The sequence below is a fragment of the Aotus nancymaae genome, unplaced genomic scaffold (assembly GCF_030222135.1).
Source record: "Aotus nancymaae isolate 86718 unplaced genomic scaffold, 86718_ANA_hifiasm-v0.15.2.pri h1tg000058l, whole genome shotgun sequence".
Taxonomy (NCBI): domain Eukaryota; kingdom Metazoa; phylum Chordata; class Mammalia; order Primates; family Aotidae; genus Aotus; species Aotus nancymaae.
In genome coordinates this window covers 42,309,734-42,334,912 of record NW_026988472.1, presented here as the reverse complement: position 1 = coordinate 42,334,912, position 25,179 = coordinate 42,309,734, and the positions used below count along the sequence as shown (strand labels likewise).

The following is a 25,179-nucleotide window of genomic DNA, read 5'->3' as shown; positions in this document are numbered from 1 at the left end:
GTTTACCTATGTAACAAATCTGCACATGTACCCTCAAATTTAAAATAAAAATTAATAATAAGTTTTACTGCTATATTTGGATGATTGATTCAAATTTTTAAGCTTTTCTTTCTTTCCAGTGTAAGCATTTAAGACTGAAAATTTTCCTTACAGTACTGTTTAACCTGCTTCCTGCAAGGTTTGACATGAAGTATTGTCATCATTAAGTTGTATTTCCATCATAATTTCTCTTTCACCCATGATTATTTAGACACACTTTAGTTAATTTCCAAACATATGGCATTTTCGAAACAGTTCTTACTGAAGTGCCACATAAATATTGAAAAATACAGAAATCATAAGTATACACCTCAAGAATTTCCACAGAATGAATTTACCCCATGTACTCACTCTCAGAGCAAGATAAGGAATGTTATTAGTGCCAGATGCCCCCAGCATGTCCACTCCAAATCATCACCTTCCTCAAAGGTAACCAATTATTCTTACTCCTATTGCCATCAGTTAGTTTTGTTTATATCTGGTGTCTTTCAACTTTCATCAAATTTGTGAGATTCATCCATTTTGTTGCATGGATATACAGCTCTTGATGGACATTTGGGCTGTTTTTAATGTTACATTATTATTAATAGTGCTGTTATTAACATTTTGCAGGCATTTTTGCTGGGTATATACCGAGGAATGGAATTGTGTGTTTTAGCTATGCTTAGGTTCAGTTTTAGTAGATACTACCAATTTTCCAGTATGGATGTACCAATTTAAATTAATTTACCACCAGCAGAGAGTAAGAGGTTCTGGTGCTCTACATCATTGTGAACACAGCATGGTCAATTTTTCCAGTGTGAGGATTTGGGGAGTATATAGTGGCTTCTTAACATGTCTTAAATTTGCATTTCCCTGATGAACTAGTGAGCTGAGCACCTTTTATATGTGTTTTGGCAACTTAGAGATTCTCTTTTATGAAGTGCCTGTTCAAGTCTTTTACACATATTTTTTGAGATAGGGTCTCACTCTGTCACCCAGGCTGAAGTGCAGTGGCATGATCACAGCTCACTGCAGCCTCAGCCTTCCAGACTCAAGCGATACTCCTACCTCAGCCTTCTAAGTAACTGGGACCTCAGGTGTATTCCCCCATGCCCAGCTAATTTTTTTTTCTTGTAGAGACAAAGACTTACTGTGTTGCCCAGGCTGGTCTTAAACTCCTGGGCTCAAGTGATCCATCCATGGTGGCCTCCCAAAGTGCTGAGATTACAGGAATAAGCCATCATGTCTAGCCATTGCCCATTGTTAAAAATTGAGATGTCTGTATTTTTCTTGCTGACTTGGGGTTGTTTTTTGTTTTTTATTGTATTTTAGGTTTGGGGATACATGTGAAGAACATGCAAGATTGTTGCATAGGTACACACGTGGCAGTGTGATTTGCTGCCTTCCTCCCCATCACCTATATCTGGCATTTCTCCCCATGCTGTCTCTCCCCAACTCCCCAACCCCCACTGTCCCTCCCCTATTTCCCTCAGACAGACCCCAGTGTGTGATGCTCCCCACCGTGTCCATGTGTTCTCATTGTTCAACACCCACCTATGAGTGAGAACATACGGTGTTTGATTTCCTGTTCTTGTGTCAGTTTGCTGAGAATGATGGTTTCCAGGTTCATCCATGTCCCTACAAAGGACATGAACTCATCATTTTTGATGGCTGCATAATATTCCATGGTGTATATGTGCCACATTTTCCCTGGCTGACTTGGGGTTTTTAAGAAACTCTGAATATCAATCCTTTGTTCAATATATGTATTGAAAATATTTTCTCATATTATGTGCCTTGCCTTTTTATTCTCTTAATGACTGGCTTTCTGTGCAGTAAGCAATTAGACCTAGAATGAACCCCTTGCATTTTGGTAACATTAAGTTTGTGTTTTCATGATCAAGCATTTTTAGTTTTAATGCAGTCCAATCGATCAGTTTAGTAGTGGGAATGAAAACTGTAACAAGTTTAGAATATAATATAGCATTATCTCTGAAAAGTTGAAGATAAGCTCTGTCATCAGGCTTTTTTTCTCCCAGAAAAACTATCCTAGAAAAACTCATGCACATATATGCAAGGAAATTATATAGCAGTACTATAAAAAGGTAGAAACCACAAATGTCCATTGACAGTAAAATAGAAAAATAGATTATAGCATATACATATAATGGAACAAGATACAGCAGCAAAAATAATAATAACATATATCAACTTGGATGAATCTCAAAATTACACTGTTAAGTATAAAAATTGATTCTCAGAAATCTATACACAGTTCAAAAATATCAAAATCATATAAAATTTGATAATACTTTGAGAATATATATTTATGCAGAAAAATGATAATGAAATTATTATCTCAAAAGAGCGATTAAAAATTTCAAAATAACAGTTACCCTTGGTGGAAAAAAAAGTGCAACTGGGAATGTGCTCACAGCAACCCTGAAAAGCTTTGGTAGTATTCCAACAGGATGAAGGGGGCAAACAGGTGTTTCTTTCATTACTGTTTTGTATTATATAACTGTTACAACTATTCTACGTAAAACTGTTTAATAATGAAAGATTCTTTAATGTTATGCAGCCATGAAAGTGATATTGGAAGAGTCTGAAATATCACTAATACTATGAAGATCTCCATATATCCTTATGTATGCAGAGCATATCTCTGGAAGAATATAAGAAAGTGATAACAACAATAGTTGTTATAAAACCTAATTATCTGGAAAGGTTCTGTTTGTACCCTCTAGATCCACTTTTCATTCTTCTCTATCCTAGGGTATGTCCCAGATTCTTCAAAAGCTACATCAACTGGCTCCCTTGGCCTATAATTTCCAGGTGACTTCAGCCAATTACAGGCACCAGGGAGAAGAATGAGATCTAGGCATTTATTACCCTAGCTCCCTCCTCTACCTGGTGACCAGCATTGTCTAGATGTCCCCCTAAGAAAGGCCACGGCACCTCTATATCAGTCATGGTTCTCCAGAAAACAGAACCAATAGAATATATGGACAGAGCGATTTCTTGTAAGGAATTGGCTGACATGAATATGGAGGCCGAGAATTCCCAAGATCTCCCAAGCTGGAGATCCAGGAAAGCCAATGTGTAGTTTCAGTCTGCCTCTGAAGGCCAGAGAACAAGGAGAGCCAATAGTATAAATTCCAACTTGAAAGCCCACAGTCTTGAGATCCAAGAAGAGCCTATGTTTCAGTCCAAATGCAAAGGCCAGAAAAGACAGTGTCCCAACTCATACAGTCAAGCAGGACGACTTCCCTCTTACCCAATGTTTTTGTTCTCTTTGGATCTTTGATTAATTAGATGAGGTCCACCCACGTTAGGGAGGGATTCTGCTTCACTCAGTCTACCAGTTCAAATGTTCATCTCTTCCAGACAACACATTCTCACAAATGCACCGAGAATAATGTTTGGCCAAATGTCTGGGCACCCTGTGATCCAGTCACCTTTTCCTGTAGCTACGGCTACTCTCTCTGGGTCCTAGTAACCACTCCTTCCCCTTGCCCATACAAGTCTAGAATGTTACTTCACTTTACCTTGTTTTCCTGAACCCATATCATTATAAACAGTTTCTTAGGTAATCATTTTCTATTATCCTGTTTGAGAATGACACCTGTTTCCTGCTGACCCTGATTGATACTCTTATTTTCAAATATTATTAGCGACACTTAAAATGTCTAAAGTATTAATAAGTTCTATGAGCTTATGGGTGAAAAGCTTTTTCAAATACAATGCAATCATAGGACATCTACATGATCAGAAGGTCTTCAAGGCTCGCTCGCTCTCACTCTCTCTCTCTCTATCCCCCCCCATCCTCCCTCTTTCTCCCTGGCTCTGCAGTCAGAACTTCCAAGTGAAATCACAGCAGGGAACCAGAGGACACCTCAAATGCTAATAACCTCAACAGCACCTAATGTCCATGGTATCTGGCCCAAGATCTTTGAACTATGGTCTGGCTTCATCATCTCCTCCAGGACACAGCTGGCCACAGGCAATCCAACACAACGTTTAAAATTCAAAATGTGAAACTCAGAATAATGAAGCCATCTGGTCCATATTATGTTGTCCAACAATTATAAGTAATGTGAGCTATAAATACAATACGCAAAAGGAAGCAAATAAGAGACCATTAATCAATACAATTTGCACAAGATATGATGACTCAAGTGTATTTACACAAACACAGAAATTCCTTTTTCAGGAGAATCTTTACAAATGGTGAATCAAAACAAGCTGAAACTGAAAAACAGGACCTGCCAATGCTCTTTGGTCATAGAACTTCTCTGAAGCAATAAAAACCTGCCTGGAATTTCACACAGAGAACCTTGATTGACATTTAATAACACAGAGTTACATATGAAAGGAAACAGGACCAGTCTTCGTTCAGAACCCAGAGTAACTTCACGAGGATTATATCATAAGGACACTTTAGTGGAGAGGACCCTAAGAAACCAGTAACATTTGTCATTAGCCCCACTCATGAAACTTACAGGAGCTCGGGTGGGAAAATTAACAACCAAAATGGCTTCACTCTAGATCTGTACAGCCAACAGTCTCCTCACCTCTCTGATTATCCCAGACTCACCTCATTCTCAATAGATCTCACACTGGACAAATGCTCCTCTCTTCCCAATCCAGAACTTTTCTTGTATCCTAGGCTGCTAACATGAGCAACTGAATGGATAACGATGCAGTCTATTGAGAAAGGAAACACATTTAAACCACATGGTTGATTTCTCAGAAGAAGGGGGAATATAGTCGAATGGATTATGTTGTTCTCAAGTCTTCCTTCCCCTCCTTTTCCAAGGTTTGCCGTGGGCCAAGAATAAATCCCAACCCTCATTTATTTGGGGTTTAGTCCTGTGATTTGCTTTAGCCGCAAATTAAAGCTTTAGCTTTAATTGTGCTTGTGAGGTTTGGCTTAGCCTCTTTTCTGAATTTCTGCCATTTGCCACGAGAACATGCCGTGGGTAGCCACTGATGATATATGGAGCAGACCAGAAACCAACCTGCAGCCAGAAGCCACATGCTGCAAAGCTGAAACCACCTACAGACCCATAAGTGAGAAATAAATGTTTGCTTTTGTAAGCCTTTGAGATTTGGAAGGTTAGTTGTTATGTAACATTAGCACAGCAGAAACCTGACTAATGTTAATTCCCTGTTCTGGGAAAACAAAACAATAAATATATACCACAGTCTATCCTTGGTAGTTCAGCATACACGCACACATACATACACCCCTTTATTCCCATGCACACGTTTTTAAACTGCTACCACCTAATGCAATACAGCTATCACACATACAGCCAAAAATGAACTGACCCCTCTCCATTAAAGACAATCCAAATTCACAGCCAGTCTCCCATTCAGCTCCCAAGTAAAGGATCTCTTGGTGATGTCCATGTCTCAGGCAAGATGAGATGTGTCTTCTCATGATCTTGCAATATGTGGGCTGAATGTTACCCCAATATATAGTGTGAGGACTGGGAACCAAAAATATTCAGTAAAAGGAAAAGCAATGAACATGACCTTCCTGGACCATTTTCTGTAAATGTCCACTTGTTATTTACTTCCCTTGCCATGGAGAAAGGTTCAACCCACCTGAGAGAGCAGATTCCCCTGCTGGGCACTATATCACCTTAGCTGCCCACTTTCTAAGAGAGCATGACTGACAGGCCCTCAACATGTGCGATCATTGGCCAGGGCATATACTTTCCTTAATAAAACCATAGCCAGGCATGGTGGTTCACACCCATAGTCCCAGATACCTGGGAGTCTGAGGCTGGAGGATTGCTTGAGCTCAGGAGTTTGAGACCACCTGGACAACACAGTGAGACCTCATATCTAGAAGAAAAAAATCTTAATGAAACCATACATCAGTCTCATTCTCTGCTGTCACATGGACCATCTTGAGCCAAAGCTTAGTGCTCCCTCTTGAAGCACTTCAAGAAAGGCAGAAAGACATAGGCTAGGCTGGGAAAAATCCTTATATTTTTACAGGGAGGTACACAGTTTCAGGAGGAAACAAGCCATAGACTGATCCACAGTTTTTCTGCCCTTTGTTATTATAGCAAAATGGGGGCTCTGCCATTCGCCACAACTCATTTCATATTCTAGGGTCTGTTGCTTGCAAAATCCCTCTACTAGGTACAAATTTCTGACTTAATAGACATTTTTTTTGGTTGCTGGAAAATAAAAACCAATGCTAGCATTAAGCACAAAAGAAAGGCAGAGGCAGCAGAGAGATTCATTGGAAGGACACTGAGGAAGCTCACACACTCCAAGGGAAATGAACAATCAAGCTGCGGAAGACAGACACGGCCTCAGCAACCACAGTCCATGGACCTTTTGCCCAGGGCTGTATGCTCAACAAGGTCACAGGGAGTGCCCAATCTAAACATGCCTCCTCAAGCTGTGAATTCACAATGTAGTTGGATTAGATGATCTGGCAGAGTCTGACCTGCACAACATGTGCACTCATCCTCTGAAATAGAAGCAAGAATCACACCATGTTCATCCTTTATTTTTCAGACAGATTTTAATCTTTTAAGCCAGTTAAAAGAAATTTAAGAGACAGATCAACCAAATGCAAGACAAAACCTAGAATAGATCCTGGTTCAAAAAGCCAACTGTAAAAAAATACATGTCTATGAGACAGGAAAGTGTGAACACTGATTGGCTCTTCGATTATTTTAAGGCATCACTAGGCATTTTAAAATATATAGTAAGAGTATGGTGGTTATATTTATTCCCTAGAGATACATATTGAAATATTTACAGATGGAATGATGTCTAGGATTTCCTACACATAATCCAGGTAGCAGTAGAAGCAGATGAGGGTACAGATCAGTCAGTGATTCTCAAAGTGTAGGCATCTCCTGGGGACTTGTGAGAAATGCAAATTCTCAGGCCCCAACCCAGATCCATCAAATCAGAAAATCTAAGGGTGGGGCCCTGCAATCTGTATTTTAACAGAACCTCCAGATAATTCTGATGCACACTCAACTTTGAAAAACACTTGCATATATAAAACGAGAGTGGCTGAGTTGAGGGTTCATTGTATATTGATTTTATTTTTGTGTAATGTTGCAAAGTTTCCACAGTAAAAAGGTTTGTTACTTTTAAAAAAAACTAGCACTATAGCTGAGAAAGATTTGTTACTTTTAAAGATGGGTTTTAAGTTTATATTTTCATCATTTTATTATCACTTTAGATTTTTTCTTTGTTGAAAAAACACAGGTTCACTATGGAAATTTTGAAGAAAAATAAATTATTCTTAATCTTACTGTGCAACTATAAACACTAATGACATTTTCTTTTACCTCAGTCCCGCCTTTGTTTTATGCAAAGATACACGGGCTAATACTATACATTACTGTGAGTTAACCTTTTTGTTTGTCTTAATATCATAGATATTTTCTACAACTTATGTGCTTTCTTTTCTCTTTTTTGTCATTTTTACCAATTATATTGTCTAGAAAACCCATATCTATTATACATATTTCTATTTGTAGTCTCAGGATCTAGCAATTATAAATACTTTATAAAGTTAGAACTCCTAGTTCAATTCTTCTCTCTCAAAACAACTTTATGCTAAGAAGCCAATCACAAAGACCACATATGGCACATTTTCATTTATTGAAGTGTCCAGAATAGAAAAATCTATTATAGAGACAGAAAACAGCTGCCTAGAACTAGGAGGACTGGGGGAAATGGGAAGTGACTACCAACGGGTATGGTGTTTCTTTGGGGGCTGATGAAAATGTTTCTGTTTTTGTTTTTGCTTTTGTTTGCGTTTTCATAGACAGGATCTATGTTGCCCAGGTTTGTCTTGAATTCCTGGGATCAAGCAATCCTCCCACCTTGACTCCCAAAGTGTTGAGATTACAGGCATGAGCCACTGCGCCTGGCCAAAAATGTTCTTAAATTGATTGTGGTGATGGTTGCACAACATTTTAACATACTAAAAACCAATTAATGCTTTTTAAGTGGGTGAATTGTATGGTATGTGAAGTATATCTCAATAAGACTATTAAGTACACATATATATACACATTTTAAAGTCTGGAAGTCAAAGAGGAAAAAAACAAAGGTTAAGAGGAAGCAGTGCACAAAGGTAGAAATCAGAATGGCTAACATCACCAGCAATCAGAAATGTCAATTAAAACAACACTGATACACCACTTTGCACCCATTAGGTGTGCAAAAACTGGGAAGGTGGATAATGCTTGGCAAATATATGGGGACCTGGGACCCTGCTCACATAGACAGGCTGGTGCAACCACTTTCCAGAAAAGCAACTGGCTGGTCTTGGCTAAATTAAATGTGCCTATTTCCATGGCCCAGCAACTCCACTGCTGGATACGTGTATCCCAAAGGAACTCACACATAGCTCCATTAGGGCATGTGTTCAGGGATAGTCTTTGTTTGTGGTAGCAGGAAGGTGGAAGCAGCTCACGAAATACATAAGTAAAAGGTGATGGGTCTAGACTAAAGAATGCTATGCAGCACCCCAAAGCAATGAGCTAAAAGTACACATAGAAATGGGGTAGACTTAAAATGTGGTGTTGAATGATAATAGTAAAGCATATAATAAGAATCAGCGCCATTTCGTTAAATAAAACACAAATATGTGCACAAAACAACACTGTCAATATTTCAGGGACATATATCTTTTCAAGAACACGGTGAGGGCCAGGCACAGTGGCTCACATCTGTAATCCAAACATTTTGGGATGCCAAGGCAGGAGAATTACTTGAAGCCAGGAGTTCGAGATCAGCCTGGGCAACAGAGTGAGAACTTGTCTCTATAAAAAATTTAAAAATTGGCCTGGCATGGTGGCGCACACCTGGAGTCCCAACTACTTGGGAGGCTGAGGTGGGAGGATCACTTGAGCCTAGGAGTTCAAGGCTGCAGTGAGCTGTTAGACCATTGCACTCGAGCCTGGGTGACAAAGCAAGACTGTCTCAAAAAAAAAAAAAAGAGCATGGGGACAGGCATGGTGGCTCACCCCTGTAATCCTAGCACTTTGGAGGCCGAGGCGGGTGGATCACCTGAGGTCAGGAGTTTGAGACCAGTCTGGCCAACGTGGTGAAACCCTGTCTCTACTAAAAATACACAAAACTGGCCAGGCATGGTGGTGTGTACCTGTAGTCCCAGCTACTCGGGAGGCTGAGACAGGAGAATTGCTTGAACCCAGAAGGTGGAGGCTGCAGTGAGCCGAGATCGCGCCACTGCACTCCAGCCTGGGTGACAGAGCGAGATTCCATCTAAAAAAAAAAAAAAAAGGAGCCCGGTAGGGGAGTGGGGAGAATACAGAAACAAAAACAGGAGGCTTACACTGACCACGAAGGATAGTGAGCTGTGAATGCAGATGCATGATGAACTAAGTTCTCTGTGTCAGAGACATGTGAATGCAGATGCATAATGAACTAAGTTCTCTGTGTCAGAGACTTTTTTTTAATTAAATAAATAACACAAGTTAAATATTTCACTGACTTATTCTGGATGATTCTTAAAAACAAGAAATTTAGAAAAACAAAAAAAAACTCACGCATGTTCCCCAACACTCAAAGATAACCATTGTTAATATTCCTAATGTTTTCTCAGTGGAATGCTTTTTAAAGCTATTTCACATAGCTATTTTACATACAGGTGAGTTATATTTCTACTACTTTTTATATAGCTATGTTACATATAAATTATTTATAGTTTTCCCACTTTGTTTTGATTTACTGTCATAAAATAGGAGTTCTTAAGGTTAAATAAGCTATGGCAAAGGGGCTTTAAAAGTGTTCTGCAGCCAGATTTGCTGCCTTGCATAATGAGGTCACTTCCAGGTGTGTTTTAGGGGGAAAAAAGATGCCTTATGGAAAAAAAAAACAGACATTTCAGTTATTTAATGAGTGTACATGATATTCACCTCCTTCACTTTTTACATTAAAAGAGTTATTGCTAAAAGTACCCTCAGGTTTGGACAAGAAATAAATTATCTTGATTGGGTTGTCAATTTGTAAGCATTCTGCATTTTCTCACCGCTGTGGAATGCCACCAACAGCAGTTTTGCCTTCACAATAAACCTATTCCTAGGGCTTAAATTCTAAGTAGTTTATCCCCTGAAGTGCTTTCATGGCTGCCTTCCTGAGGGCCATAAGAGTAAAGCTGTAATTGAGGAAGTCGAGAAAACAGGACAAAACAAACCAAAGATTATCTTAAGTATTTACCTGACTTATGCTGTATTTCTAAGTGGTATTCTAAGTTACATATTGTTTTTCCTATGATGCTCTTTCTGAATTCTTATTTCCGCCTGGAACCAGAATTCAGTTTAAGCTAGGCTATTTCTATAAGACCAGAAAGATACCAAGAGCAAATAATTGCCATTTCAAAACCAGCCAATCCATATTGTATGATTTCAGATTAAACGAAGAGAAAACAGACTCAGAAATACACTATCACACTTGGATCAACAAGATGCTGTGATATTGGAGGCTGACTTTTATCTAAATCACTTCAGTACTTTTCCAGGGCAGCCACTGTGGCCAGGCAATTTGCTCCTCTCTGGGCCAGTGGTATCCTGTTTGAGGACAAAGCCCATCTCTCTTAAATAAAAAGATATCACTTCTCCACAAAGTGGGCTTTGGCTAGCAGATCCTTGGTGAATCCCAGGTTTGCAAGATGTAACCCAGCAAGATGTGAAGTTATTCTTTCCCTCATATTCCCCTAATCAATAGAGAAATAACATTATACACACGTACTTCATAGTGTTACTAAGGATATGTTCTGGATACTGTGTTAGTTTGGACTGCTGTAACAAAAATATCATAGGCTGGATAGCTTAAACAATAGATATTTATTTCTCTCAGTCCTGGAGGCTGGGAAGTTCAAGATCAAGGTGCCAGCAGATCTGGTGTCTGGTGAAGGCTGTCTTTCTGGTTTGCAGATAGCCACCTTCCCCGTGTCCTCACATGGCAGAAAGTGGTCATCTCTCTTGTGTCTCTTCTTATAGAGGCACTAATGACATCATAAGAGCTCCATCCTCATGACCTAATTACCTCTGAAAGACCCCACCTCCAAATGCCGTCACATTGGGGATTAGGATTCAACACATGCATTTGGGAGGGGACACACACATTCAGTCCATTGCAGACACCAGGCTCCCTACTTCTGTGGGACCAGCCACATGGTCTGGCATACCAGAGAGAATGTCCTCTTTTTTGAGATCAATAGACCCAGACTATATACCAAATGTAAAACAAACTTCCAATAAATGTCAAATATCACTTCTAAATTAAGAAAGGCATCATTTACATATACACTTGAATGATTTTCTAATCTATAATTATGGTTTGCCTTGTTAGCTGACATATTTAAAGAACTTTGATTGGGTCATTAACATTAGGGACTCCCCACCTGCTGCAGGCTTCCTAGGTTACCATTATTCTCTTTTAGCTTAGAAAAGAATTACACTAATATACAATTATTTGTTATCGAGCTAGAAGTAGTCAGGAATCAGGAGAGCCATGGAAAGGGGTTCTTGTGCAATTTACAAATTTAATAAATGCTGAAAATGCCACAATTGTTATTATAGCATCCTTTCATAAACCACGTCACAATTCCACAAATCTACCCATCTATATCCTAGGTTGGAGCAAATCATTCTTGTGCACGCCCACATGTATGTGAAAAGCTACACCGCTTTTCTCAGTAATATTGAAATCCTGACACCCACATGATCACTTTCCCAGTAAGATGCCAATGCTGAGCCATTATTCTATCCCTCTATTGAAATACTCTTTTTTTTTTTTTTTTGAGACAGAGTCTTGCTCTGTTGCCCAGGCTTCAATGCAGTGGTGCAATCACAGCTCACCATAGCCTCAACCTCCCAGGTACAAGCCATCCTCCCACTTTAGCCTCTGAAGTAGCTGGGACTACAGGCATGCACCACCATGGCCAGCTAATTTTTTATTTTTTTTGTAGAGACAGAGTCTCCATATGTTGCCCAGGCTAGTCTCAAACTCCTGGGCTCAAGAGATCTTCCTGCCTAATCCTCCCAAAGTGCTAGGATTACAGGCATGAGCTACCACACTCGGCCATACTGAAGCACTCTTGAAAGATTCAGATGTCACTAATATGTGACTCTCTCCCTATCTGCCCTGAACATAAGACAGAATTCTCTGAACACAGGGGTCTAAGTCACCTTTGTATCTCACTGTCTAGCACCCTATAGGCAAAGTTGACTCAAAAAAAGGCTTGTTGATGAACTCAATGATCCGTGTGTCTCAACATTTCTTTGTTAAAAATCTCCATTCTCTTTAGTTGGAGATGAGAAGGGCCAAATTTGCTCATCAACGGTAGCTTCCATCTGAAGCTTGCCAAAAAGTCTGGCTTTTTCTAAACTATGCCCAAATCAAGGATGAAACACAGAAGTAAAACACTGGCAATCAGTAGATGTTGCTGTCAAATGCTTATTCTCCTTTGAATGCAGAAAGTACTCATTACTTGCAAACCTTCTTAAGGGGACTATGAAAGAACCTGCCAAGTAAATTTCCCCTACAATGGTCTTGAGTAGAGAGTGGTAGATGCTAGAACAGCAAACTCAATTAATCCATGTCTTTTGTCTCTTCAAGAATGCTATTCAGACTAGCCTGGGCAACACGGTGAGACCCCCGCTTCTACAAAACCTTAAAAAATTAGCCAAGTATGGTGGCATGCACCTGTAGTCCCAGCTACTTGGGCGACTGAGATTGCTTGAGCCCAGGAGGTGGAGGTTGTAGTGAGCCTAGATCACACCACTGCACTCCAGCCTGGGGACAGAGCAAGACCCTGTCTCAAAAAAAAAAATACTGAGTCCAATAGCAGGTCTCATACACGGCCATTTTATACTAGTTTCACCTCAAACACGAAAATACACATAACCAAAGGTTAGATGCTTTAAGATTTTAATATATATTCTTGTGCTCTATGAATTATACCCAGGGATTCTGCCACGAGCAAGTGGCATATCTGCTGACAAAGACTCTCTCCTTGACTTAACTACAGTCAAGCTCCTCTGAACCCTCTGCTCGACTAGGTCTGACCTTGGGCTTCCCTCTCTGTCCTTGTCCTTCCCTCATGTCCTTGGGGGCCACCATGCCCCCATCTTGTGCCTATAAAAACCCTGAGACCCTAGTGGGCAGAGACACAAGCAGCTGCATGTCGAGAGGAACACACCAGCAGAAGAGCACACAAGTGACTGGACGTCTAGAGAAGCAGAGGGGCAGAAGAACACCCCAGCAGAAAAACACACTGACAGACTCCAGCAGGCCATCGAGAGCAGAATAGTGAGATGGCACAGAGTTCAGCCCAGGGCAGTCCGACTCCAGGGAAAAACCACCTTCCCACTCATCCTCCTCTGGTTCCCCAACCATCTGAGGAGAGCTACTTCCGCCATTCAGTAAAACCTTGCACTCATTCTCCAAGCCCACATGTGATCCAATTTTTCTGGTACACTAAGGCAAGAAGCTGGGATACAGAAAGCCCTCTGTCCTTGCAGTAAGACAGAGGTTCAAATCGAGCTGATTAACACAAGCCACCTGTGGATGGCAAAACTGAAAGAGCGCATTGTAACACACACCCACTGGGGCTTTGGGAGTTGTCAACACTCAACCCTAGATGCTGCCCTGGAGTCGGGGCCCACGCTCTCCACGACCTGCCCGTCTGCATGCTCCCGCTAGGGATATGACCAGCGGGGCACCAAAGCAAGCCACAACCCCATGGCACACCCTGAAAGGGCGACAAGGGAACTTCTCCCATTTCATTAGCACGTGTGGCTATTGAGCATTAAAATATGGCTAGTCTGAATTTAGATATGCCAGAAGTGTCATATTTACACCAAGTTTTGAAGACTTGATATGGGAAAAGGAATGTAACATATCCCATTAGTAAATTTTATATCGATTACATGTTGAAATCTATGTTTTAGATATATTGGGTTAAAATTACTCAATTACTAAAAGTAATTTCATCTGTTTCTTTTTACTTTTTTAACATGGCTGCCAGAAAATTTCAAGTAATGCATGCGGGTAACTCACGTTATATTTTTTGGATAGCATAGGTCTACAGAGTAGCTAGCGTAAAGAAGGAAAGAGAAAGGGGATGTCTCTGCCTGTTAATGAGAAGAGTGACAGCCTTCACAGTGACTCACAACTTTCAGGATGCTCTGATTCTGGGCAGCATTTTTTGAGAAGTTGGACACACTAGGCCTCAGGAGGATCTCTGGGAACTGTCTGGGATGCTAGCCAATAATTGGTCTTGCCTGCATTTATAATACAACGATGCATCTACTCAATTCCTACTCATCTCTCAGGATTTGGTTCAAGCATTGTATTAAGGCCTTCCCCAGCTAGATCATATCTTACAGGTCTTCTGTATTCTCTGCTGAATCATTCAGAGTCAAGCCCATCAGTATGTGCACAATATCTGTGACAGTCTAAACTAATTTTTAGCCTATTCCCTGTACATTTTTCCTTAGTATCTCTCATAATTATCTTTCTCACTGAATAGAGAAGTAGAATCTCATCTGAAATAAGAATGCTGCTTAGGCTGGGCGCGATGGTTCATGCATGTAAACCCAACACTTTGGGAGTCCAAGGTGGGCAGATCACAAGGTCAAGAGATTGAGACCATCCTGGCCAACATAGTGAAACCCCATCTCTACTAAAAATACAAAAAATCAGCCGGGCGTGGTGGCATGAGCCTGTAGTCCCAGCTACTCAGGAGGCTGAGGCAGGAGAATTGCTTGAACCCAGGAGGCAGAGGTTGCAGTGAGCCAAGATTGTGCCACTGCACTCCAGTCTGGTAACAGAGCGAGACTCTGTCTCCAAAAAAAAAAAAGCCGCTTAAACAATATAGAAAAAAAAATCATCTTTGTGTGGTATGTCTCTAGAAGAACCCAGAACAATCTGGTAACATGACCTCCAGGGAAGGGAACAAAGTAGTTGAGGACAGAGGTTAAAGAGAGTCTTTTCTGTGACCTTTTATTTTGGAACGTCATGTCATACATTCTTTTAGAACCTTTTTTAAGAGACTATCTTCACCAAATAGAAAAAAAGTTTTTAAAACTTGGATTCTATTGAAGCCTTGTAAAAAGATTTTCTTGTATCACATCCTTTAGATCAGCAGTGACCAACTTTTCCTGTAAAGGGTTAGATAGTAAAAGTTTTAGGCTTTGTGAATCTCTGTGTCAACTACTATCCTTTTGTAGCATGAAAGCAGCCATAGACAAGACATAAAGGAATGGGTGTGGCTGTGTTCCAATAAAACTTTATTTACAAAAATGGGCAGGATTGAGCCTGTGTGGGGTAGGAGGTAGGGAGAAGGCACATCTTTAAATAATGCCTCCTTTGTACAATACAGAATTTGTAATCATGCCCTTCACTTTTTCATTCTTAAACAGGTTAAAACAAATCTTTTAATTCAAATAAAGAATTATGCTTAGGGCTGGGCACAGTGGCCTACGCCTGTAATCTCAGCACTTTGGGAGGCTGAGGTGGGCAAATCACTTGAGGCCAGGAGTTCAAGACCATCCTGGCCAACACAGTGAAACCCCATGTCTACTAAAAATAGAAAAAAATAGCCAGGCATGGAGGTACATGCCTGTAATCCCAGCTACTTGGGAGGCTGAGGCAGGAGAAACTCTTGAACCCAGGAGGCAGAAGTTGCAGTGAGCCAAGATCACGCCACTACACTCCAGCCTGGGCGACAGACCAAAACTCCATCTCAAAAAAAAAAAAAAGAATTATGCTTAGGAAGTTTGGGAAAAAAGAAAGATGATAGGGAAACAGGAGAAAAGCATGTCGTTTATCAGATAAAACCATGGAGTCTGTGATATCCCCTCAGAAAAGGAGATGTTTCAAAAGCCATGAAAGAAAAATCTCATCCTATTGGAAATCTTGGTATGAATCAATGGTGGCAACAAAGAAATCACATTCTGGGTTGAAAATTACTTTTGCATCTTCGTATCTCTGAAGACACTGAAACAATATATACTTGCGCAAATCAACTCAGAAATTGCTACTCCAGAAATGTAGATCATATACATTATCTAAATATCAATCTCTTACCATTAAATTCTCTACAGAAGTGACCATGATGACAAGTAGTCTCATCACCCTGGTCTGTAGCATATGACAGGTTTCTCTAGTTCAGAGAATCCCCTTGAGAGGATGATTCAGCCTGGAAAACTTTAGTTTCCTGGGATGCTGGCTCCAACCTCCAGGTTCTAGGTTTTTAGCTTACTCTACAGAATTATCCCAGCATCCTGACTGAAAGCATAGTCTCCCTCAGAGAAAACAAATCAAAGCAATACATCTGTCTTCAAAACAATTTCTTGTTGAAGAAAAAGATGAAAGTTTAAGACAACACTCAAGCTTAAAAATGAGCTCTATGATCAAACGGTATCAACTGGATTCTCCAACTTTTCACTATTGTTTGTCTCAGAGGAAGCAGGTAATACTGACGAAGCCATATGGATGGAAAGTGGGCCTCACTCAGGAGCAATGAAACTGAATGACGTCCATGGAATTTGCCATTATCTTTTAGTGATATTCAGGGACATCAATCTCAAAGATCAGAAGCTGCTTGTATCGGGTACACATGAAAATACATGGGAACAATAGACACTGCGGACCATTAGACTGGGGAGAGGGTGTGGGAGAAAGCACAGAAAACTACCTATTGGGGACTATGCTCACTACCTGGGTGATGGGATCATTTGTACCCCAAACCTCAGTGTCATGGAATATACTCAAGTAACAAACCTGCACATGTACCCCCAAATCTAAAATAAAAGTTGAAAACTTTTTTAAAAGAAGCTGCCTGTGATGGGGTTCAGGACACATTACCCCAAAATATGTCACTTTAGCGTATCAAGTATTTGAAGCTGAAGAAATCTGAGAAAACCACAAAAGCAGGAAGGTCTCTCTGACACTTCCCTGCCCTTCTCCCCTGATGCAGATCATTAAGACCCTAGGTGAAATGTGCCTTCTCTAGACCTGGAGGAAAGGAGCATTCTTATCTCTGAAGACACAGGACACAGAGAATGTGAACCAACAGGCCTTACTAAGTTCCCCCAGTTCATTACCCCAGATCATTCTCTTTGCCCTATCATATTTCTCCATTAATCTTGTGAAAGAAAAATAAATCTTGGGGCCCCAAAATCACTAAGCTAAAGGGAAAAGTCAAGCTAAGAACTGCTTAGGGCCAACCTGCCTCCCATTCTATTCAAAGTCATCCCTCTGCTCACTGATAAATGAATATCTGATTGCCTCCTTTGGAAAAGCTAATCAGAAACTTAAAAGAATGCAACCATTTGTCTCTCGTGACCTAGAAGCCTGGAAGTGGTGACACACTGTGGAGTCCTGCCCACAAGCAGCACACATCGATCCACCACAAAAACCCCTAGGCCACAGCTCAGTTCTTCCTTTTAAGAAAAAAAAAAAATGTGGGACACAAATAATCTAAGAATGAGGAGAGAACAAGGAGAATAACCCCCTTTCGAGCACTCCTTAGGTTTTATGGCGCCTCTACTTACCAGAGTTTATGCAAAATGGAAGTAATATGGTTTTTGTGCACATTTACATTAAGGAAAAAGCCCTAAGGTTGACCTGCAAACTATGGAGTTGCTAAGTTCTCTTTTTCTCTCTTTTTCTTTTCTGCCTGCTTTATATCTGCTGTTATTTTTCTATTAAGATGAAAAACGCTGTTTGGATCAAACAGGTTCTTTTTGCAAGCAGGTGAATTTGTATTTATCTCATGGCTAAAGTTCTGAAGTAAAAGCTACAGGATCTTTGTGTGTGTGTGTGTGTGTGTGTGTATACATGTGTGTATATATATTTGAAAGGCCTTTATAATCACTATAATTTTATGATTAATTGGCAATTAAATCCATTTTAATTTCCCTCTAGAACACCAGACTTTTTCTCTCCTGCCTTAGGATGTAAATTTTGCTATTTGACTTTCACCTGAGTTGTTTCCTTTAATATGCAAATGTAAAGCTATTTAGCTGACAACTGCCTAGGGCAATAAAACAGGTTATTAAGAATTTGAAAGTTTAAGATAGGGAAAAAGGGTTTTATGAATCTGTAACATGTATTTCTATCAGCGTACCTAATACATTTATGTATTCGTGTTGCATACACACTGTTTCACTCCTGAAAATATATAAAAGAGCTCTAATTAATTGGCTTAAAAAATAAAGCACTTGAATCAAATACTTTGTAAGGAAAAAAGAAAACACTGGTCAAATGCTTTTCCAAGGTTGTGTAACTTAAGAAAAATCTTTAATAAATAAGCTAGCTTTAAAATTATTGGTAAAGTAATATTAGAAATGTCTTATGAATTGCCAGCATACATTTTCATTTGTATTTATTAATCAAGAAATTTCATACTTATCCCGCCAAACACTATAAGGTGTCAAAATTTGGTATGGGGTTACAAAACTATAAACCCATCCCAAAACAGAATAATTTTTGCTTGTGTAAATTTTAATAAAGAAGACATTGATATTGGTTTAAATAAAAATAGCTACATCTTAGGTTTAGTAAGATTACCATGACTTCTAATCTTGTGGCTTTACACAGTCTAGTCCACAGGCATGTAAGGTTTGTTTTGGGAAGGGACTGCTATCGTCTTTGTTTCAAAGCTAAACTATAAACTAAGTTCCTCCCAAAGTTGGTTCAGCCTATGTCCAGGAATAAACAAGGACAGCTTGGAGGTTAGAAGCAAGAAAGTTCAACTTTTATTGCATCTCACCATTTCCTGTTTTCTCTCCCCTTTTAAACAGAGCTGGGTGTGGTGGCACGTGCCTGTAGTCCCAACTACTCGGGAGGCTGAGGCAGGAAAATCGCCTGAACCCAGGAGGCGGAGGTAGCAGTGAGCCGAGATAGCACCCCTGCACTCCAGTCTGGCTACAGAGCAAGACTCCGTCTCAAAAAAGAAAAAGGTGTGAAACAGTAACACTCTCCTCCAACTCATTTTCAGCTCTTATAAGTTTTTTTCCTTAAGTTCTGTTTGTTGTGGACTAATGCTAACAATGTTTTCTTAAACGTCCAAAGAAAATGTTTTCTTCCAACATAAAATTTTGTGCAGTACAGATCTTTTCTTTTGCCTTTTGGTAAATGGCCTAACAGATTTTACATTTTATTGAAACAATTCCTATGCCATCATTATTATTACGTTTGGGTTTGCTTAGAAAAAAACTGGGATTAAAATTTTTTTAAATTAAGGTTATTACATCCGTGTATATAGAAAGATGTATGTGCTTTTTAAAGTACTTGTGACACTGAGTTACAGGGCTTTGACTCCTGGGTCTAAAAAGGATACCAAGTCCTGCTAAATCTTAAACACTGACAGCAATTATAGCTTCATCTTCAGGCCTCATAGAAGATGTCAATCAAAATAAACTGCATTCCTGAGACACAGGGCCAGAAATTAAAGCTATTCAACTTGTCAAGGCCCAGGGACTACTGCAGAAGACATAGACATGTGAGATTGTAAGGGTTGATTTTGAGAGATAAAATAAGTTCAGTTTCTCTATAAATTAATCATTAATGTCAAAGGCACACTGATGCAAGACCAGCATATGTTGCCCCTATGTCAGATTAACAAGATTTTCTTGAAGCATTAACTGACTACTTAATAAAGGTTATAAAAAGCTTATGGAAGTTATATCTTATGGTCAAGATTAAAATTTTATAGATTGTAACTTTTTGAAAAACAAATTTAATTGACTTTATGTTGCTTTTATTATGGCTTATTATTTAGAAAATTAAGTCTCCTCTCTCAAAGAATGAAGGTTTTCACCTTTTTTTGAAATCCTTGAGTTATCACTTTGGTCAAATGAATGACTTATTTTACAATGACCTGTGATATTAAGTGTTTTAAGCCTTTGATATTTGACAAACTTTCCAAAATCAAATTATAAATTATGTCTTTTTCTGACTGAATTAATCCTTTAAGATACTGGGTTCCCTAAAGTCCAAAAATAACATAATTTGGCTTATTTGGTATAAAAATTATACAGGAAACATTGTCAAATATGAAGTGGTGTTTGGTTTTCTTTGGACTATATTTGTACAAATATGTTAGTGATATGTGTTCCAAAATTATGGGAAATTCCTATAATTCTAATATGCTTAGTGTACATTATCAGTAATAATTATAACTGCTATGTTAAATTATTGTGTGCCACAGAGGTAACAAATTTCCTTGTCAATTGTGTCCTTGACTATGGCAGCCCTTAAACTTTTGGTCATCCATAGACAATTGCTGTCTTGTTTCAGTCCTCTTTAGAAGGTGATTTTATAATCAGCTATAAAACTCAAACAGGTGCTCTTGAATACAAGTTTCTGATAACTTTGGAGATTGCAACATCAGAATAGAAGAAAAACCTTTAGGACTCATGGAGAACTGAAATGTTCATGAATATCAAGCAGAACAGGAATTTACTGCAAGGACTGAAGTAATACAAGATTGAGGTAATCTTTTTCACTTTTTGCTTAAAATATTGCTGATCTTTTGTTTTGTTTTTTTAGAGTCAAGAAAACTTTTCTTTTGAGCTATGGACAGCTTTTAACAATTTAGTATACTATGAACAAAATTTAGAACATATTTGTTTCTCTCTACCTGATTTCTCCAGAATTTGGAAACTATTTGTGAGCATTATTAGCTTATGGCAACATAGTTATTTGCATAAGTGCAATAAGAATCTGTTTTCATGGCCAGGTTCAGTGACTCATGCCTATAATCCCAGAACTTTGGGAGGCCAAGGTGGACAGATCACAAGGTCAGGAGATCAAGGCCATCCTGGGCAACATGGTGAAATTCCATCTCTACTAAAAATACCAAAATTAGCTGGGCATGGTGGTATGTGCCTGTAATCCCAACTACTCAGGAGGCTGAGACAGGAGAATGGCTTGAACCAGGGAGTCGGAGGTTGCAGTGAGCCATGATTGCACCATTGCACTACAGTCTAGCAACAGAGCAAGACTCTGTCTCAAAAAAAAAAAAAAAAAAAAAAAAGAATCTGTTTTCCTTTGTAATAGGACACAATTAGAGAAACTGATTATTTTGCCAAGGGTTTGACTGGAATGTTGTGCTTTCCTTTAAGGAACCAAACTTGACTTATGGAGCCAATAAAGGCCTCTTGGAAATGCTGGCCTAATACCTAGTCTACACAATCCCTGTACAGGATTCCTGACCTGTGGTAGGTAAAGCATATCACTTTCTGATAGGCCCAGGAACCCCAAGTTTATCTTGGAACCTAAAGAGGAGAGGAATTCACCCAACTCATAGGTATTTGATGGTACAAATCCATGGCTAAGCTTGGCTTTTAAAAAGTTTTATCTGAGATTCCTTCTATGAAACAAATTTCCATCAAAGCCAATTTAAAAGCCTATGTAAAAAAAAATTATTATTCTTGCTGTACTTTATACAAATAATCAGGCCAAGTATAATAAAGCAAATTGGTCCTACCATGATCTCTCTTTAGTAAAAATGGGAAACTGCAGAGAGAAAAATTTTTAAAAAACTGTAGTATACTTGTTGTTAGATTCTAGCCTTACCTAATGTTTTTCAATGGTTATTACTATTTTCTACAGTTTGGACTGAATTCTAATTTTTCTTGGCTACAAGTCTTCAAAATAATGTTTTCAATTTTTTTCCTTCTTTTTCCCCATTTTTTTCCTAATTTGGAGTCACTGAAAACTAAACTGTGCTTCTGTAAAGCCCTGTGAACTGAAGCTAGACTATTTAAACTTCAGAAGAAAATAACAACAACCTATTTACATAATAAGCCACTTTCATCCCTGCCCACTGATATATAAACTTCAGAGTAATGTGGCCTATATCGATTTTCCAGGATTGGTCTTTTGTTTGTTGTTGTTTTTCCCCCTTCCTCCCCGTATTTTCTCTTCATAGGACATACAACTTCACAACCTGCTAAGATTGAACTTTCCTAATAACTGGGGACCTACCCATCTAAGAATAAACCATCCTAGCCATGAGAGATCAGATGAAACCTGGGACCAGAGACTCATTTTCTCCTAAAATGCTTTCTCCAAAAGATTTTTTTTAAAAAAAGGGGGTAAACATGAAAGGAAAATAAATCTCAGGGCCCCCATATCACTAAGCAAAAGGGAAAATTCAAGCTGGGAACAGCTTAGGGCCAACCTGCCTCCCATTATATTCAATGTCACCTCTCTGCTCACTGAGATAAGTGCATGTCTAACTGCCTCATTTGGAAAGGCCAAAGAATGCAACCATTTGTCTCTTATCTATTAATAACCTGGAAGCCCCCCACCCCCATGCCTATAATCCCAGGACATTGGGAGGCCAAGGTGGGCCGATCACAAGGTCAGGAGTTCGAGACCAGCCTGGCCAACATTAAAAAAAAAAGTATTAAAAAAATGTATAAAACTGTCTCAAAAAAAAAAAAGTATAAAACTAAGCTGTGCCCCAACCACCTTGGGCACATGTTGTCAGGACTTCCTGAAGCTGTGTCATGGATACACATCTTCTACCTTGGCAAAATAAACTTTATAAATTAACTGAGATCTGTCTCACATTTTGGGGATTCACAATCTCTACTCTCCACCAAACCTACTATAAAAAACACTCAGCTTTGGAGCCGAATCATGGATCACACTGACAATGAGTTACAAGGCACTAATAGTTCTGGATCCTTGGGTAGTCTTGATGTTCGCAGACGAATTCCTATAAAGCTCATCTCCAAGCAAGCAAACAAAGCGAAACCTGCACCTCGAACTCAAAGGACTATAAACAGGATGCCTGCAAAGGCTCCACCTGGTGATGAAGAAGAATTTGATTATAATGAAGAAGAACCGTATGACTGTAAAGGGGGTGAGCTGTTTGGAAATCAGCAGAGATTTCCTGGACACCTTTTTTGGGACTTTCAGATAAACATCTTAAGTGAAAAGGATGATACACCAGTTCATTTCTGTGACAAATGTGGATTGCCCATTAAAATCTATGGGTGAATGCTGTGGTGATCCTGTGCAGCGAATTGAGCAGTGTACACGAGGTTCTCTCTTCATGTGTAGCATTGTTCAGGGTGCAAGAGAACATATTTGTCTCAGAGAGACCTACAGGCTCACATCAACCATCGCCATATGAGAGCTGGAAAACCTGTTACCTGTGCATCACTTGAAAATGTTCATCCTCCTATTGCCCCACCACCAACTGAAATCCCCGATCATTTTATAATGCCACCAGACAAGCACCATATGAGCCATATTCCGCCAAAGCAGCACATCATGATGCCACCACCTCCTTTGCAACATGTGCCACATGAGCACTATAATCAGCCACATGAGAATATTCGTGCTCCTCCAGCAGAATTGTCCATGGCTCCACCTCCACCTCGATCGGTCAGTCATGAAACCTTTCGTATTTCAACAAGAAAACACAGCAATTTAATAACCGTCCCTATTCAGGATGACTCAAATTCAGGTGCTAGAGAACCACCACCTCCTGCCCCAGCACCTGCTCACCATCATCCTGAATATCAGGGTCAACCAGTGGTATCTCACCCTCCTCATATTATGCCTCCACAGCAACATTATGCACCACCCCCACCTCCTCCACCACCAATAAACCATCCAATGCCACATCCTCCCCAGGCTGCAGGTACTCCTCACTTGGTATATAGCCAAGCTCCACCTCCACCAATGACCTCTGCTCCACCACCAGTAAGCCCTCCCCCTGGACATATTATTGCCCAGATGCCACTTTATATGAATCATCCTCCTCCAGAACCTCCCCCACCTCAACATGGTGGTCCACCTGTAAATGCACCCCCTCCTCACCATTATCACCCTAACTCATTACCCCAGTTCACTGAAGATCAAGGAACTCTGAGCCCTCCATTTACACAACCAGGGGGAATGAGTCCTGGTATATGGCCTGCACCAATAGGGCCACCTCCTCCTCCACGATTGCAGAGCCCGCCTTTTCAAACCCCACTTCCTGGATCACATCATCCAGCTCAGACGAGATATAGACCGTATTACCAATGATGATAGTATTTTGAACTGAAGATATGAGGAGGAAAAACAACTTACATATAGTCAATCTTTTAATTAAGCTTTGCCTGTTTTGGGAAGGAGAAGTACCTCTTACGGAGGTAGTATAAAACACATAAAAAAAACCATACTGTAGTACAGATAAGTGGCTCAGTTGAGCACAGCTATATTTTAACATCTGTGTTCCCCTAGTTTAGTAAATTGACCTAGAGGTGACCATTTGTAAAAAATTTGAAAAAATGTTTTGTTGTTTTACTTAGAAAGTATTGTTTTGTTAAACCCAATGTTTAATTTTTCTTGTGATACATTTTGTTAACCTGTGTAAAAGGATTAAATTTCAATATGGTTGTAAAAATGCTATTTTTATGTGAATTTAAGTACAGCCATGTACTGTTTTTAAATCATATGTTTTACCACTAATTTCCCAAAGTTACAATAAAACCCTAAAAGTAAAAAAAAAAAAAAAAAAAAAAAAAAAAAAAAAAAAAAAACCACTCAGCTTTCACTGCTTCTTTGGGTCTTCATTTTCTTACGAACGTTCATGTGTCACATAAAACTTAAATTTGTCCACTTTTCTCTCGTTAGTCTGTCTTTTGATATAGGGCCTCAGCCATGAATTTAGAATGGGTAGAGAAAAAAAATATTTTTCCTCCCCTACACATTTCTAAGTATCTTACCTGATTTTCGATGGCACCTTTGGGTTGCAGAACCTTAGCTGTAGGAGAAATGGTGGTGAGGGCCAACGTCTGGCACTGACTTTAACAGACTACAGATGTGTATGTAAATAGTACTTATTTTAACAAAATAGAAAGTGCAAGAAAGAAATATAGCAACAAAAGTGACAATTAAGATTGGAAGGGACCCATTCTTTTTTTTTTTTTTTTTTTTTGAGATGGTCTCACTCTGTCTCCCAGGCTGGAATGCAATGGTGCCATCACAGCTCACCTCAGTCTTAACCTCCTGGGCTCAAGTGATCCTCACACCTTAGCCTCTCGAGTAGCTAGGAGTATAGGCATACACCACCATGACCAGCTAATTCTTTTAATTTTCTATAGAGATGGCGTCTCA

General features: G+C 39.5%; 1 protein-coding gene and 1 pseudogene across 9 annotated transcripts in view; one reads left to right on the top strand and one right to left on the bottom strand.

Annotated features, from left to right (window-relative positions):
• The window catches only part of CTPS2 (CTP synthase 2), a 215,600-nt gene that overhangs the window by 65,028 nt on the left and 125,393 nt on the right, over positions 1-25,179 (bottom strand). The window contains exon 1 of one of the 9 annotated variants that reach the window (XM_021674818.2): positions 4,619-4,685. The exons of 7 other annotated variants lie outside the window; for them this stretch is intronic. In XM_021674818.2, coding sequence (XP_021530493.1) covers positions 4,619-4,623 — 5 coding nt within the window. In that variant the 5' untranslated portion in view covers positions 4,624-4,685. Of the gene's footprint in view, positions 1-4,618; positions 4,729-25,179 lie in introns of those variants that run through there. One more of the 9 variants, XM_021674815.2, reaches the window with a different exon arrangement.
• On the top strand, positions 22,704-24,105 carry LOC105704969 (E3 ubiquitin-protein ligase Hakai-like; annotated as a pseudogene).